At 35.8% G+C, this 17,121-nt stretch overlaps 1 protein-coding gene and 1 long non-coding RNA gene across 3 annotated transcripts in view; both read left to right on the top strand.

Annotated features, from left to right (window-relative positions):
* The window catches only part of LOC108950253, a 35,986-nt gene extending 30,077 nt beyond the window's left edge, over window positions 1–5,909 (top strand). For both annotated transcript variants that reach the window (XR_001975147.2, XR_003396752.1), the window contains one exon: window positions 5,421–5,909. This is a non-coding gene — a long non-coding RNA (uncharacterized LOC108950253). The remainder of the gene's footprint in view (window positions 1–5,420) is intronic.
* Window positions 5,910–13,389: 7,480 nt separating this feature from the next.
* Window positions 13,390–17,121, top strand: part of trh (transcription factor protein) — a gene marked incomplete at its 3' end in the record, with an annotated part of 13,592 nt that continues 9,860 nt past the window's right edge. The window contains 4 exon segments of the mRNA NM_001078374.1: window positions 13,390–13,668; window positions 14,155–14,372; window positions 14,998–15,065; window positions 15,455–15,544. Coding sequence (NP_001071842.1) covers window positions 13,484–13,668; window positions 14,155–14,372; window positions 14,998–15,065; window positions 15,455–15,544 — 561 coding nt within the window. The 5' untranslated portion in view covers window positions 13,390–13,483.

Genomic DNA, 17,121 nt, shown 5'->3' with positions numbered 1-17,121 from the left:
AAATATTCAACAACGGTCTATGGGAGTCGTGAGCATACAGTTTGATAATTCATTGACTGTTCTTTGTTTATTATGAAATGCAACAAGAAAATAGAATCAAAAGGTGTCCCATCTTCCCCCACCCTACTATACGTTCTGATAATTATGCAGAGTATGTCGCTTCAGTATACACCGTAGGTGTAAAATCATACGTATAGTTTTGTGTTAAATATATAAGACGTGTTAAATATATATGTATAGATTTTTGTATAGTAGGGTGGATGGGGAAAAGGAACCCCTTTAGCATAGAACCTTCAAATATTCTATGCGTGTAGTAAACAATTAACAACGGTATATGGGAGTCGTAAGGATACGGTTTTATAACTGTTTAATTTTTGTTCTCTACAAAATGTGACGAGAAAATAGAGTTAAAAAGGGGCCTCAAATTACCCCAGCACGCTACTGTATATCTTGCTGTCGAATTAATTTTCTATAAACTTATGTTGTTTGTGGTCAAATTAAAGTCAATTACCGCAGTTTAGCAGCCGCAGTATATACTCTCGTGGTGTAGGTGGCCCTTTCCCTTAGCCTGAACTATTATTTAACCAACCAAACCCTGCTAAATGCTAATAATTGTGTATTTTCGACGCTGCCAGTCAAATTAGCGGCCGTTCCCGCATGAACGTTACCGGGGCACAACCTTATCATTGAACGCTTAATGCATACAACCTTAGGCGCGTTATTTCTAGCATCGGCCAAATGGTCATAATTAACCGTGGGAAGATAGAGCAATTTCCTAGTTTACCTAGTTTAGTGTTTTAAGGGCGTGATTCTGTGGCTGTTATAACAACTGTTATAACAATTTGCAAAACCGCTATGCTCTTGCATTTATTTTCAGTTGGCATTATGCTTATAGTGCTTTGTCCATGCAGTATATAGCCTGCATTGTGTTTATTACTTTATAAAAAGACGCTATAAATTAGTTTGTATCAAACACCTAAACTTATCTACCGTTTCGTTATTTTTACTTTTCATATTAGCATAGCCAAAGGTTTTTGAAATCTTTTTTTTCTTTAGTGGAAATCAAATTTTCACCAAATTTAAGTCGTTTTAAACTTGAAGTTTACGCACCACACACCGCTAGGTAATTCGTCAGTCTTCGATACCATCCGTAGCCAGACTCAAATATTTGACCAGCCATTTGCCACGGAACTTCGTCCGTTCTTCAATAAAGAACGACGAATGCTACGGCCGGATTGCCGCATTCACGCGCTCGCAAATATTTAAACAAAACAGATAAAATCTCAATATTTCAACCTTAAACCGATTTTGCAAGGAAAATTTTCTCGGAGACCAAAACCTCAACAAAGAATCGAAAACCGAAATTTGCACAACGATACAGCCATATGTGCTTTGCTGTTCAAATGCATACATGGTCGAAATCATGCTAAAAGGCCCCAAACACATATAAAGCGAAAGCTTTCTTAGTAAAGCTTGGTTTCACCCGCAATTGTAAATGTAAAAAATAACATGAAAACTGATATTATATGTGAAACTAGAAAAGGTGATGTTTTAAGTCGGAAATATATTGGCTTCTTTAAGAACAACTTCGCAAATTTATGTTTTATGTCAAGCTTTTGTTTCATAGTAAAAATATATTTCTTTAACACCTTGTTAAAATTTCCTCAAAAAGTGACCTTTTGAACCCTGTCAAATAATTTCGCACGCTTTTAATTGAATCATCCGCTCTATCGGCTTATCGGTCTCGTATCTGCCATCCAAATGAACCACAAAACCTAAACCATCGGTATGATCGTCTCATCGTCTATTTGCATAATGCGACTATGGTTAACGTGCCCGGTTCTATCCGTGACCCATTCATACACTTATAGTTCTCTGACGTATTTGCTGCATATTCGCCTTCCAACCGCAGCGATTTTGGGGGTGACGTCACCGCGCCCGGACGCGCACGGCTGCCTCCGCGGGCATCGGAGAGTGAAATCGCCGCCACTTTTTGCAACTGCCCGATAATAAATATATGATGTAATCCGAAATTTTTATTACTAGAAAAAAATCAAGAAAATAATCCACTATCAGACTTAAGTTCAATTAGGTGACGGTCGCTTAGATTTTATCTTTTTCCATTACGCCAGGGGCTATTGTTTTTATGTATTGCGCGAAGCACTAAAATTAACTTAAACAAACAAAAATGCTCTGATCCGCATCATCACGTTTATCGTATTACATCTAAACAATGGAATAGCCTTTGCAATATAAGTACCTTTAATTTACATTGAACCAAAAGTTTATAATACAAAGCATCAAAAAATACCCAACAGTTCGGCCGCTCCCTGTAAACGCCATATATAGAAATTATGGTGGTTGGAAAATATTCACTTTTATGTAAATTAAACTTTCCGGGTGGTTATTCTATAACGCTATAACAAAATAGTGTGGTTCCAAATATTAATTGAAAAAACATTTTTTTTTACAAAAAAAAAGATTTTATTCATTGCCAATCATTCGATTTCGCATGAACGTTTTTTTTTATCTAAAACCCCATTTTAACAAAAAGTAAAATATGTATATTTTCAAAAAGAAAGTAATTACCCAACAGTAAAATAATCAGCCAAAAATAAAACAAATATGTGTTGAAATGTAGTATAAATTTGTTACATTGTTCATTTCTCTAAAGGTCCCGACGAATGTAAAAAAAAACGCGGTAACGTTAACTATTTAGGGGTTGTGTTAAAACTGTTGTTCTGTAATCGTATACACGCGCATGCCGCAATTATAGTAAATAGCCCAAAATATCCTTATTCGTTTAATTAACCACAATAACCCGTTTGTTGGGCGCTATACTTTCTATTTCTGTTCCGTCGATGTGGTCTTGTCGAAAGTATGTCAGATTATACTACTAACCTTTTCCAACCTGCGTCACAGTATGCTTAGATTCATTCATAAGAATGGCCGCGGCGAGTTTGCCGGTATTCGTAGTAGCCAAAAATATCCTTACTTTGTTGATGCGTTTGTATCTTGCTTGCGGTTTGTCGAATGCACCAAGTCTACCCCGCGCACAACCGTAATTGTTCCGCGCCGCGCCGATAAGCGAGAAGATGCGACGGTTTCTATTTCCGGATCACGCGGAGCTAAATTCGGATCCAGGTTATTAAAAGAAATACGCGTAGACTACCTATAAAGGTTACGTTGTCATTCACTGTTTCGGTACGCTGCAGTATAGACGTTAACTTCCGGACCTGGGCCGATTTTTTTTCCGCAAGCCTTTAAGAACTCTCCGTTTTATCCGTGTTTAATTTACGGAAGTAAAAAATTAAAATTACCAGTTTACCAAATATTAATTTTGATGTACATAATTATTTTTCTAATAAATTATACCCGTGCGGCAAGTCCGCTGTTTACGGCGATTATGACTAGTTGTCTAACTCGATGAGCTGTACTTTGAAAATAAACGTCGTGCTCTAAAAATAGACATTATTCAACACTCTCCCCGACGTTTGTTGGCTTACGTTATGTTTCATTGCCGCCCGTGTCTTTGAGTATACGAAGCAATCGAGCCGTGACCTGCGGCGTTGACTATGACGTCACAATTCGCTTTGCTTGTCTTGACCTTGCACCCCAAGTTCTTGGTCTTAGTTTTAACTGTTCAAGTCTTTAAACGATTCCGCATTGAACGTTCGACCTGCACTAACGCGATCGCTCGCGCTGTACGTCATAATAGTGTTTTGTTTGCATGCCGGCCATTCCAGATCATCACGAGCTCGCAGCGTGGGCCCCAGCCCCAGCGCTATCTCTTTCTCTCTCTAAGTCCCAGCGCCCCACTTTTACCCAACCCGTAACGCTAGAGGGACAGAGAAAGTAAAGATTACGTTTTAACCAACAATGGGTCAACGCCAGTGTATACAGACGGTCGAAACAAGTACGTCAACTGGAGGCTCGTTAGCGTATAGCGTTTTCCATCAGCAGGCTTCATTATACGTGCCCACTGCTGAATTATATCACCATTTTCCCACCGTTTTGTTGTGCCTCAAGTTAATACAACATGACAATAACCATTCGGTCAGTTGAACTTGTATAGAGCATGGCTGTACGGGTTGCTTTTATGAGTTAAGGCGTGGGTTAAAGCCATCGGCTTATTTGTTTGTAGCCCCTTAAAAGCGTGAACTTTTTTCGATTGTTTGAGTAGAAAATGTTCTGTTATAGTTGAACTCGCTCTAATGTTTTGAAACGGTGTGATCTCGAAAACAAACAAAACAACTGGAAAAAAACACATTTTTTTGGAATTAAAAAAAACTCATTAAACTCTTCAGGAATAAGAACCCATAACTTTTAACAAAATCGCATGAAATGGTTAATAAAATGTTGGTTAAACTTTGTTTTCGATATTCGCTGATCTTTAAAATTTACTTAGACGTTCGTTGGAATGTATATACAATATGTGTGGTCGGTGACATACATATAGGAATGTACAAGTAACATGTGTCTTATTATTTTACATGCGGTCACTAGGTGTGGACTATTTTTTCTGGTAAATTTGGAATCATCCCAGATTGGTGATATTTTCTGGGGCAATCTTTCACATACGAAGTACAATGAATCTCAAAACCTCAAAATAGTAACGACAAATGAAATATTTGTTTCAAATAAAACCCTAATCGAATCTTGCAAATCATCTTCGGTCCAAAGCTCAAATTCCAGAATCCAAGCATTTCCGGAACCTTTGTCGCTCTAAATCTGACATCTTTTGAAAGCAATTACGATTCTATATTAATGTCTTTGTGATAAATTCTACGTGGACTTTGACACCGTCGCTAAAATACCATCTTGGTTTGCGGAGACGTCCCTACGACGTACAAGAGCGAAGGTCGCTTCAAAAACATCTACGATTGTACTTAACAAACGTACGCACGCCTCTACACACTGGGACATCTGTTTCGCGCGGTAACGCCTATTTTCCGGCGCTAAAATCCACTACAAATAGTACGATCGATCTATACGTTCAACGTCCACGAACGCTTGAGCAGCTGACGGAATTCTATTTTTTTCGCGCCGATCGTCGCACTCCATATTGTGTTTGTACAGTCTTTGTTCGCTGTTTGAGAAATAAGCCGCCATTTTTGTTCGCTTCCGCTTTGTATGTATTGTACACGTGCTTATGAGAGGTGTGACCGCTATAGGTATTTATGTGTATCAGGCTAATATAGTAAACGCATTATGCTTTAGCCACATGCATGTGTTTTGGCTTTATTTAAACGTTTCTATTAAATTACATTAGCTAAGTTTGCAACCGAGTATTTTACCATGCATTAAGCAACACCATGGCGTTAGTTCTACGAATTGTAAGGGACTGTTTTGCAACGGTTTCCATAGTCTATCTAACGCATTGGTTACTATCTGTATTATAATCTTCTTTTCATTCGCAGAACGTCAAAGGTGGAAACGCAATGAGTTGATTGAAGGCGTCCTCCTCAGTGTTTCCGCATCTAAATCAGTCCATATACTTCAATTCATACAACAACCAAAAACTCCTTCATTGGCAACACTAGACATTAACTTAGTTTGAGGTCAAATGAATCCCAACGTTATCTAACTGTGGTTGCACCGACATCTAAGGTGTTGAAAGAACATTGGTCATGATTTCCTTAACCGTGGGAATCAGGGCGATTTACTGCAAATTATGCAGCCAAAACCGGAAGTGTACTGCATTGTACCTAACTAATGAAAAATGCTCCCAATTTTTGCAACAATGTTTATTAAATAATAGCAGTTTTTTGTTGGTAACTTAGCCATGTAAAGATGTCATAATGCTTAAACGCTAATTTGACCTAATTTTACATTTATGATGTTTTTTTCTTAACTTTAACGCACATTCAATAATTTAAAACGATTAAACCGACCCCATATCACACAAACAGTTAAACGCTTAGCAGATGTTCTGTTAAAACGTTATAAATAACGTGCATAACGATAACATTAACAAAATTTAAACTTTATGTGCTTTTATTTGCAAAACACATGTAAAACCTTTCAACGTTTTTGCTCAAGAGTTTTATGATTTAAAAAAAAAACAAATCTCTATGAGTAAAAAATCGTTGGTGTGTTAAGTACATACTAGATAATATAGTAGGGTGGGGGAAGATGGGACACCTTTAGCACATAGTATCCAAATATCCTGACCGCCTTTTAAACAATTAATAACGGTCTATGGGAGTCGTGAGGATACGGTTTAAGAATTCTTAGAATGTTTTTGTTTACTACTAAATAGGACGAGAAAATGGAATGAAAATGTGTCCCATCTTCCCCTACCCTACTCTATACGACGTTTGTCTGATTAACTCGAATCCAAAAGTATTGTATATGCGCGACAAATCTATATGCAAGATAACACGTCGTTATTATATACCTCGCAGAATTTCGCACTTTAAAAATCTAGGTATATACGTTACCCTTTGGCCGGCTTTAGTTTTTCCTAAATAAGGTTATTAGTTATTTTTTAGCCGATTTGCAATGTATGATGGGGTGGGGGGAGATAGGGCACTTTTTCATTCTATTTCTCGTCACATATGATAGTTCTTACTAAACGAAGAACACACAAAGAGTCATAAAACCGTATCTTCACGACTTCCATTATATACCGTTGTTAAATTTTTAAAACGCGATTAGGGTACTTGGATATAATGTGCTAAAGTTGTCCCATCTTCCCCGACAGTACTAAATGTAGTTGCTATACGTTTACTCAAATAGCATCCTTGTAACGTCATAATTATAGTTTTTTTAATCTTTTTTTGGATTAAAACTTAAAAAAACACACCCAAAACAGCTAGTTTATCCTTTTCATATATAAATTATTCGCAAAAGCTGTTGAAATATCACTCAAAAGTATTACGCACTCTTTACATTACCTCAAGTTATTACGCATGCACTTGAACCACCTACCCGGTTTTAGTTATCATTTTGCAATCATATGACTCACAACATTAAACCTCAAATTTGGCCACTGTAAAATGTTTCTTATTTTTGATTTGGAATTTTACGATCGCGGTTTGGATTCGTTTACGTATTAGTGCAATCGTAAAGTTTTTACGATTGAGGAATTTCGCTTGGGCAATCTGTTAAAGTCTTAAATAGCCACTTTTTTCATTTCGACAGACGCAATACTTTGATAGATTTTTGCAATATTTTAAACTCTGCTATATGCATTCCACTGTTTTACTTTTTGCAGTGTACGAAATATAGGCATTTGTACGCGTTAAAATGCTTGTTCGATGCTTTAAAACATTCATTTTTATAACATTAAAACTCATTTAATTTATTTTTATGTTAAGTATACTATTATTGTTTTCGAATAAAAACTGCGAAATAGGTTTTTATAGCACTTTCTGCAAAACAGTATTGCACAAAATGGCTCTAAAAATACTGCGCATGCAGAATAAGAAAACGCATTTCCGTTTTTTTTAAGATTTTATTTTAAACAGCAATAAATTGTTATTTTTTCTAAATCAATTAAAAGGTATTGTCATTAAATGTGTTTATTCTTCATTAATTTCGTTGTTTGTTTTGTTTGTTAAAATTATTTTAAACCAAACGCAAAATATCTGAGATCATTTTAGTTGAATTTGTTATTTTTGTATATTGATCTTCCGTAAGATTAAAATAAAAAGTGGCAACAAGAATTCTGTGTCATTTTTTTATAACCCCACCATAATTTAAAGAAACAGAAACCGAAACGTTAAATATTTCGAAAAAACACGCGGAAAGTGATTTATTCTAACTTTTTAGTGTAGGCGAAAAAACTTTGCGACGAATGGCCGAAATTACATTCGGAAACCGTGTATACTCTAACTCATCTCATTACCGCATGGTCTTTTTCGAGGGGTCCATGCTTAATTGACCGGATTACCGCTGATCTTTTTAAGCGCGATTACCTCGCCTACTGTGTAAACTTTTGCCGAAAATTTGTGTGACGTATTTACGAAATTTAAGCTAGGTTTTTCACGAACTATTTTTGCACCGCACAGTTGGGATAAGGATTTTCAGTAATCGTCATTTACAGTTTGGTATATGCTCACGGCCACCAAAGGCAAACGATTTTTGCCGATAGCTTTGGATTAGCAGTAAGGAGGAATTCACTGGAAGCATTCATTTGTCATCTCAGTCAAAACGACTTAAGCCAACACCGTTTAATTGTGATGAAATTCCTGACGCCGCGCCAAGTTAAAGGTGTTTGCCGACAGCTTTGTCGCTGTGTCGCGAATCCGCTCATATTCTGGCGCATTCCTTTACTTTCCGTTTCTGTTGTCGAACTGGTGTGACATTTTCGATCCCAAAACAAATATTTACGTAAGGGAACGTTTTACGCAGTGTTATCAATGAGCCGATTATGGAGTTTCTGGAAAAGGGACCAATTTCGAGATTCCGACAGTTTCTTGAAAAATCCGGCATTGGTTGCGTTTCCTTTCTCCTTTTTTAAAATCCTCTGGTCCGGGGTTGCAATTGCTTTCGTCAGTCATGCTCTTGTGGTTTAGAAATGAACCTAATCCTCGAAAGACGTCATACGTTGACACGGTAATGCTATAATTACGCTTAATATCGTCGCGCAGTGGCGCCGCATTTGGTGCACGTATGCAATTGACCCTTCGCTCTGCAGCGCGCCCTAGCGACTAGATTCCGACACGAATCAAGCTGTGTTTAGACGCCACTAAATATTACTATTGATTGTCTAAAAATAGCAACGACTTGAGGCTAGAAACCCAAACTTCTCAACGTCTGTGGTCAGCACCTTGTGGGCTTATAGCTATGGTCTGGTTCAGTGATTATTTTTGGAAAATTTGCAATGTGTACATTTTCATCATTTCGCTAATAACCGCTGGCATTGATCCACCAACATGTATCGGCCACAGATTAAAAATAATCCGTTTTTAGGTTAAATAAACCAAGTTTAGAGCAAACGGCACATATACTCATAACCTCATTATCTGTTTAAAAAGATTTAACAAAGGTTCTTTTCGGACTATAACCTTTTAAATTACAGCAATATTCTCTAATGCGTTAACTATACTCCTTTGTTCACTTTGCCGTTTCTTTTTGACATTAGAGTAGCTGTATAGTAGGGTTAGGGAAAACGAGACCTTCAGCACATGATATCCAAATATTATGATCGTATATTTTAAACAATTAACAACGGTCTATGAGAGTCGTGAGGATACGGTTTTATAACTCTTTTAATGTTCTTTGTTTACTACCAAACGGGACAAGAAAATAGAATGAAAGGTGCCCTATCTTCCCCAGCCTACAATATCTCTTGTGCCCGCTTGTGCAAAAAAATGTGCAAATGCAAAAAATGTGCAAAAACCGCACAATAAGTCGGTTTAACAGTTTTCTCGATTTAATGGTAAAGGATGACGCTTCAAAATGTTTATGTAATTCACCTAAAAGATAAAGAACGCCACAGAAAGGATTAACATCTAATAAGCGCTAACTAGATTTGAGAAAGGCAAAACGATAACATCTGGATTAGCCTGCGCATATATAGCCATAAGCCGCAAGCTCACTAATCGACTATGCTGGATCACAAAAGAGGTCACTGCTCTCTTGCCTTTCTTTGTAAAACTAAAAAACGATGTCACGCAAAGGATATAGTAGGGTGGGGGGAGATGGGACACTTTTAGCACATAATATCCAAATATTCTGATCGTATTTTAAACAATTAACAACGGTCTAGCGGAGTCGTGAGGATACGGTTTTATAATTCTTTGCATTTTCTTTGTTTACTACCAAATTGGGCGAGAAAATAGAATAAAAAGGTGTCCCATCTTCCCCCAACCTACTATAATAGGTCTATAAAACTAACGTAAAGGGTGGGGGGGGGGAGATAGAACATCTTATAATTTTATTTTCTCGTCACATTCGTTGGTAAACAATAAGAAATTCAAATAATTATAAAACCGTATCCTCGCGAGTCCAATAGACCGTTGTTAATAGTTTAAAACACGATCAGGATATTTGGATATTATGTGCTATAAAAGTGTTCCATTTTCTCCCACCCTACTATATAATAAATGTATTTATTTAGGTATCATTGATAGATATTTATTAATAATAATTGCTACAGCACATCAAATCTGTGTTGAAGGTAGAATCAGGTCTCTATAGTTGCCTAACACTTCGTCTGCTTACATTACTTTTTATACAGTCCGCTTTGTTGATAATTCTATTCAATTTTTTAATGCATAATCGACAATCAAAAAAAAAGTTTATGAAAAATTTCGTTTCTGACTTTTAAGCGCGCCGATCAGTAAAATAGTCTTTTTTACTCTGTCGTTCTGCTGTGATTTCCCATTTCTATGTTGTATTAATTAATTACGGTGTCCGTTATGATATTCAAATAAATAAATCAAACCGTGTAAAGTAAGAGTAGGAGTAATGATTATAGGCCTATTGCCACTAAAAGCACCAAACTATATTAAACCATAGTACTCTAAAACAGTTTAGAGTACTATGATTAAACATTCTATTTTTCCTAATGAGGTAATGTTCAATAAAGAGATCATCACTCGATAATAGAGTAAACGAGAGAAGTCACGTGTTTTAATAATAAAGTTGTAAAAGATATGAATAATCTTTAAATTTTAAACCACTTTTGTTTTCCTGTTTGTTTATATGTTATTATAATATCAAATATGCGAACACGTGAAGTTATTATAATATCAAGTGAGCTATTTCGTGCGCCCGCCAATCCTGCAAATCTACATAAGTCCCAACTTCGTCCAATGAAAAAGAGTGATCGTGTAATCATGCTCTGTAGCGTGCTCTGGCGGAATAATCCCGGTCACGTTTTGAATTCGGATTACGGTTTCTGTTTGGAACCTACGGCACGTTCGGGCGCCGGGAAAATAAAAATAGGTCGCATTGGTAACGCGGCAAGTTTAAGTCCAAAATTCGTGATTTGATTGCATGATTTTCTCTCGGAGGAACTGCGTTAAGTCAATTTTGGGTTCATATCAAAAACTGTTTAGTAAATTACGTAAAACTATTTTGGTAGAAAGCGTAATTGCCGATAAATTTATTAAATTATGAATTTATTGTTGATACCGGTTTACCGCCTGCTGTTGCCGCAAAGTTTGTCGGTATAACATTGGGGTCATATTTCATTTACCTCGTTTCCGCAGCTTGCTATTTGAATATCTATTTTAAGGAGCATCGAATTAGTAAAGCGAAGTTCTGAGTGTGTCTTGCCCAAGGATATACACTACAATGGTAGCAGCACCGAGCATCGAAGCCGGTACCCTTCGATAGTTACGATGCAAACGGTCAAAAACCACAGTTACGGCGGTATAGACTCCGCATCTAGCAAGCTAACGAACTACATATATTATATATATATTTTTTAATTGTATATTTATATTCCTTACAGCGATTCGCCTTCAGTCTTGAAAGTGCTGGTAACAAAAGAAGCAATAAAGTTTTTTTGCGATAAAAATCAATCTTTTATACTTATTGTATATTCCCTATTAAGACGCAACCAATAGTGACCATCAGAGTCTGTATATAAACATGAAACATTATTTATATGGACATACTATATTATATAGGGACTCTGGGTGGCATTTTCGGCTATCGACTAAACTGGATTTGCTTTTTAGTAAAAGGATTTTGACCGACCAATTTCTGTCGGCCGACTAAATAAACGCGGTAACTATTGGTCGGACAGTTTGGTCGGTAGCCAAGAACACATTCCCAGGTTACCTATAAGACGAGTAGGCTATTCCTTACTTAGTCAAGTATGCCGCTCTTAACTATCAGGATATAAATAACCAAACCACCCAGCCTTACATAAGTGAAAAAACCTAAAACCCGCAACCTCTAAACAAACACTAAATAGCTCAACGGGATTAAATTAAATTCAACCAAAAAATATAGGCCTAAAGTTTGACCTATAACTGTTATTTAAGGTGTTCCAGTGCGTTTGTTTATATAATGGTTGTTCTGTTTAATTAACAGAGGTGTAAGGTGCACCGCAAGAGAGAATTAGGCATGTAATACGTGTTAACTTCAATTAAGAAACGTTTTACGGCTTTAAAAACGACAAGAAGTGCTAAATCATTAACCAACTACGTAAGTAGTAAAATAAGACATTGGTTTAACACACTTTTAGTGATGAATATTATAGTAAGGTTGGGGAAGATGAGACACCTTTTCCCATCCGATTGGGTAGTAAACAAAGGACATTCCAAGAAATATAATATCGTATATCCTCACGACTCCGATACAGTCCGTTGTTATATAATTGTTTGAAACATCATCAAGCTATTTGGATAACAGGCCTTGTTTAAGGCAGAGTCATGGAAACACCGCTTATTTAGTCTTCTCGTTTGGGGGGTATTTCTATGGCTCTGGTTTAAGGTATATCCAATCATAGTTTTACCTACGGGGGTATCCGGTATGGCCATGTTAAAAGATATGTGTGGGCAAATTTTTGCGTGTGTATTGTACTGTTGTTCGTCGTTACTTGGATTGCGTGAGTTGAATGAAACGCTATATGAGTAGTGTTAGGTGTTAATTTCAGAGTGTATACATGTTTATATACGGACCGTGATGTTAGTTACAAAATGTTAAGGTTACTGTTTTTTTTGCTTTTTATTGCTGCTTATTATTAAAATTTAATATTTAATTAAGCACGTGTTTTTGAACAACACCGGTTTGTTATAATTTCTTATAATTTAGTTTTAATCTCTTTGAATTTTTCATATGCCCGACACGTTATTTTGGACAAAAATGGCGGCCACTTTTACTTAACAATGGTTGTTCTACTTTAGTTTCCAATGACTTTGGTTGAATTTGCCTTCATTCGCTAAAAGAACTGAAAATAAAGTCAAACGGGTTCGTCTTCTTCATTTTAGTTATGCAAGATAGAACGTAAGCGTTTGGCAACTTCGCAAAATTTTTCTGAGAATTGGAGCGTTCCTGAGAGTTCATCGCTTAAGGGGTTGTTACAAAACAATACGCAGTACACGCATTCTTGGGTTAATTTTAAATTTTCGTTCTGCATTTTTGACTTTTTAGTATTACTGGGAACATTGCGAATTCTTTAGAATTAATAGGTATTTATATATGCATGTTAGCAAAATTGCTTGTAAATGCGCAAAGTATGTCCGCAGGTATATAGTAAAAAAGTGATGCAATTCAGTATAACAATACATTAATAGTTATATGTTTGTTTGTTTAAAATTAATAATATAATAAAACATTAACACATACATTAATATTTTGTAATTGTGTTTAAATAATGCTTGTAGGCTATACAATATGCTAGTTAGTAGTTACAGCAATACAGTTGCTTTTATCCCTAATTTATTAATTTTCTTTTTAGAAAGTGTAACAATATACTACAGCGTGATTTCAAATCTGGTGCTTTTGCATCGGCAATTTCTGATGCCATGTAGACTATGGAGGTGCTATCATAAAATCACCCACATACTGCAAGTCAATGCAGTGCCACAACGCTGGCCCTACGGTGCTAAGCTTAAATGCAAGCGTGCTAAAATATCTGAGTTCAAAGCAAAAGTTTTTCGAACAACTGGAAATGCTTAAAAATCAGCAGATTAAAAATGATGCAGCTGAGTCAAAGGCTGGGGAAGAACTGTATCAAACGCAGGAGAAATCTAATGTTCGGTAGGTTTAGTTTTGTAAAAATTTCAGTCTTATAGGTTCCCAGGGTCCAATTAGTATCCTAGCGTGAGCATTTATTGCAATATCTATGTACAATGTCAAGGTACACATTATTCTGCGAGTTTTAATTTCTACGTCAACATATGTTTGTAGTTTCGTTTTGTTTATTGGGGGTTGCATCAAAGCAAATTCAAAAAGACAAATAATTTAAGTTGTGATGTGCTATCCTTGTAACACCTGGAGATGCACCCATTGTGGGGTATATTTTTGGAAAAAATGCGTAACGCCCATTTTCTAAAACCGAGGTGTTACCAGATTGAAAACTTTAGGAGGATATTTTTTAATATTATTTTTTGTGTTGGTTTTCGTATTTGTATTTTTTAAGTTTGCATTGATTTTTGCATTAATTTTTTAGTTGATGGATAAATACGGCAGCAGATGATCTAGGTTTAATGTAACTAGCTTAGTTAGTATCTCCATATATTACAGACTCACATGCGTGAAGAAGGAGAAGTCCCGTGATGCTGCACGCTCTCGAAGAGGAAAAGAAAATTTTGAGTTTTATGAGCTTGCCAAACTACTTCCAGTACCTTCCGAAACCTCAAGTCAGCTCGACAAAGCATCTATTGTTCGTCTCACAATGAGTTATCTTCAACTGCAGAAGTTCATGTTGGCTCGGAAGTCCACTGAGCCTGCTAGCAAACCTGGTTAGTTAGATCAGTGCTCTTCAGCCTTTTTGGGGTTGGTGAATCCCTGAAGTTGTTGTCACGCACCCATGATTGCTTTAACGTAAAACTAATGACGTTTCGCAATTCCCAGTGATGCAAGATATAGAATTCATATAAAAAAACTGTAGAAAAATGGCTAAATTTGTTAAAAACTTAATATTTTTGCGGAAAATTGTTTTAGTTGGGTTGCACCCTTGTATACACTTTTGCACTGGTGTTCCCTTGGCATGTTTTTGTGCACCCTAGGGTGCACCGTGCACACCGGTTGAAGAGCACTGAGTTAAATAGAAAGATATGCTATGTGTTTATTCTGCTAATATATTGGTGAGAGCATATGGCAAGGCACGCTAGAGGACCTGAGATATATGCCTGAATTGGCCCATTCCCTCAATAGCGCTTAAAATTAGTGCAAAGATGTTTAATAAGCCGTGTGCCTTTGAATTATGTGTTTTACTGTTTTAGTTTTAAAAAAATTAATTTTAATAATACTATTGTTATTGTATAATTAATTAGAGCATTCTTGGGCATAAATGGCAATTTATTTCATAAGATTGTATTTCTTACAAAATTTTATCAACAGTAACCACAGTCAAGCCAAATCCAGATTACTTTTGTCGTGCCGCTCAACAATCTTCATTCATGGAAAACTGCATGGGAAGCTTCATACTGCAAGTATGTAGGATAGGCATACTGTAAAAGTAAAGGTTTCTGTAGCAAAACTGGGAATTAGGCAAAAAAAATAAATACTGTCTTTAAATTTCTTTCATTTTGGACATTTACCAATATTTTATAAACTTTTTAAATTTTAAATAACTTAATCCCAATGTTTTTTATTAGCACCCTTTTATATAGGTAGCAAATACAGGTTTCATGAAACATTATTCAAATTAAATCCTTAATTTACAATTTTTCTGATTTGGTAAAGATAACCCCCTATTCTTTGTGGGTGAGGTCTCGCAGCGTAGCACGCCATGGGTTTTAGGATTTTGGCCAGGATTGGCCCATTACCCCAACACCCGGAAAAAAGTAAAAATCACTTACAAGTTTTCTGTAAATTCCAGAGCCTTGATGGTTTCATATTCGTGCTGAACAAAGACGGAAGGTTTTTATTCGTGTCTGACACTGTATCTATATACTTAGGCCTTGCACAGGTAAGATATGTTGGTTTTTTGAGGAAATAAAGTATAACAGCTATTGTACAATGCCTTTGAATTTAATTTCTGTATTTGAATTTCTGTATTTTGAATTTAATATTGTATTTCAGTGTTCCTTCAAACCGTTTTCAATCTCACTGCTTCATTTTGTTAAGCTTATGTTGGTGAATTTAGTTTAAATTAAGTAAAGATGTTGTTTAGAGTTTTGAATTAATATTATTTGTTGGTGAGCTTTTATTCAAAAGATGGTGTTATATAAGTGTGTTATAAGGGTCCATTAAAATGCGTTAGACTAGAGATATTCGCTTTTGTGGAATAACTAAGGAAAAGTTGATGCTTCCCATCAAATATAGAAATATTCTATTTTTATTAGACTCTAATTATACCCTTTTTGCATGGTCACTTTTATGCGACAATGCGAGTAAGTACTCGCATTTTTACTCGCAAAAACAAAGTTAACACGCATAACGTTATAAGCGTGTTATCTGCTGTAGAAGGTTGGTTGTTACTCGCATTATGCGAGTAAAGAAAAGTATTGTGAAAGTACAGTTTTACTTTTAAGAGATTAATCTTTTTCGGGTATTATTTTTATAGTTTTTGGTTCGCAATAGCACCATAAAGTATCAGAACTTATTTTATAAACTAGATTTAACAACATTACGCTAAAATAAGCTTACTCAATGTTGATACGCGCATAAACCAATGACCATGCAAAACAACGCGGTTAGCGTGTTATCATATGACGAGTTAATGCGAATCGTTATTCGCATTAACTTTTTACCGTGCAAAAAGGGTATTAGAGCTACTATCTCTTGTTAAATATACTCATTAGATAAATCTACCCAGCTTTTAAAACAAGCTTTTATTTTGTAGCCTTACTTTAATAGGTAGGATAATAAAATTATAAATTTTTAAATTTTCCATTGACCAATAAGTATTACACGCCTGGTACCAATTCTTTAGGCCCACAATAAACAGTATACAGGTCAACTGCATGTGTTTCACGCTTGTTAAACAGAATAACATAGATTAAAACTTTTCTAAGAAACTGGTTATGAGAACTCAACATGTATTGAGATTTAAGAAGATTGTATATTCCCTTTCCTAATCGCTTGTTAAACACAAGGTTTAGCAATTATATAATGCATAAGCACAGCCTTGGGCCATAAGATTTTTCTGTATAATACACAAAGTGTACTTACACTTGTATGACCTGGGTGTTATCTTGATTATTTTTCATCTGTAACAGATTACATAAAACAGGTCTTTGGGCAATTTATCTCTTGTACCAGCCTGTGACCTTTATAGTAGGAGAAATAAATTGCTGTGATGGTTGTTTCAGATTTGTGGTATGCATGGGAGCAAAATGTTATATATATAATATATATTCTAGGGTGGAGGGAGATGGGACACCTTTAACACATAATATCTAAATACCCTGATTGTGTTTTTTAACAATTAAATATGGTTTATAGAAGTTTTAAGGATATGGTTTAATAGTTGTTTGAATGTTCTTTGTATACTACCAAGTGGGATGAAAAAAATAGGATGAAAAGTTGTCCCATCTTTCCACA

The sequence above is a fragment of the Ciona intestinalis genome, unplaced genomic scaffold (genome assembly GCF_000224145.3).
Source record: "Ciona intestinalis unplaced genomic scaffold, KH HT000076.2, whole genome shotgun sequence".
In the NCBI taxonomy this organism is placed as follows: Eukaryota; Metazoa; Chordata; class Ascidiacea; order Phlebobranchia; family Cionidae; genus Ciona; species Ciona intestinalis.
This window is presented reverse-complemented; position numbering and strand designations above follow the sequence as displayed.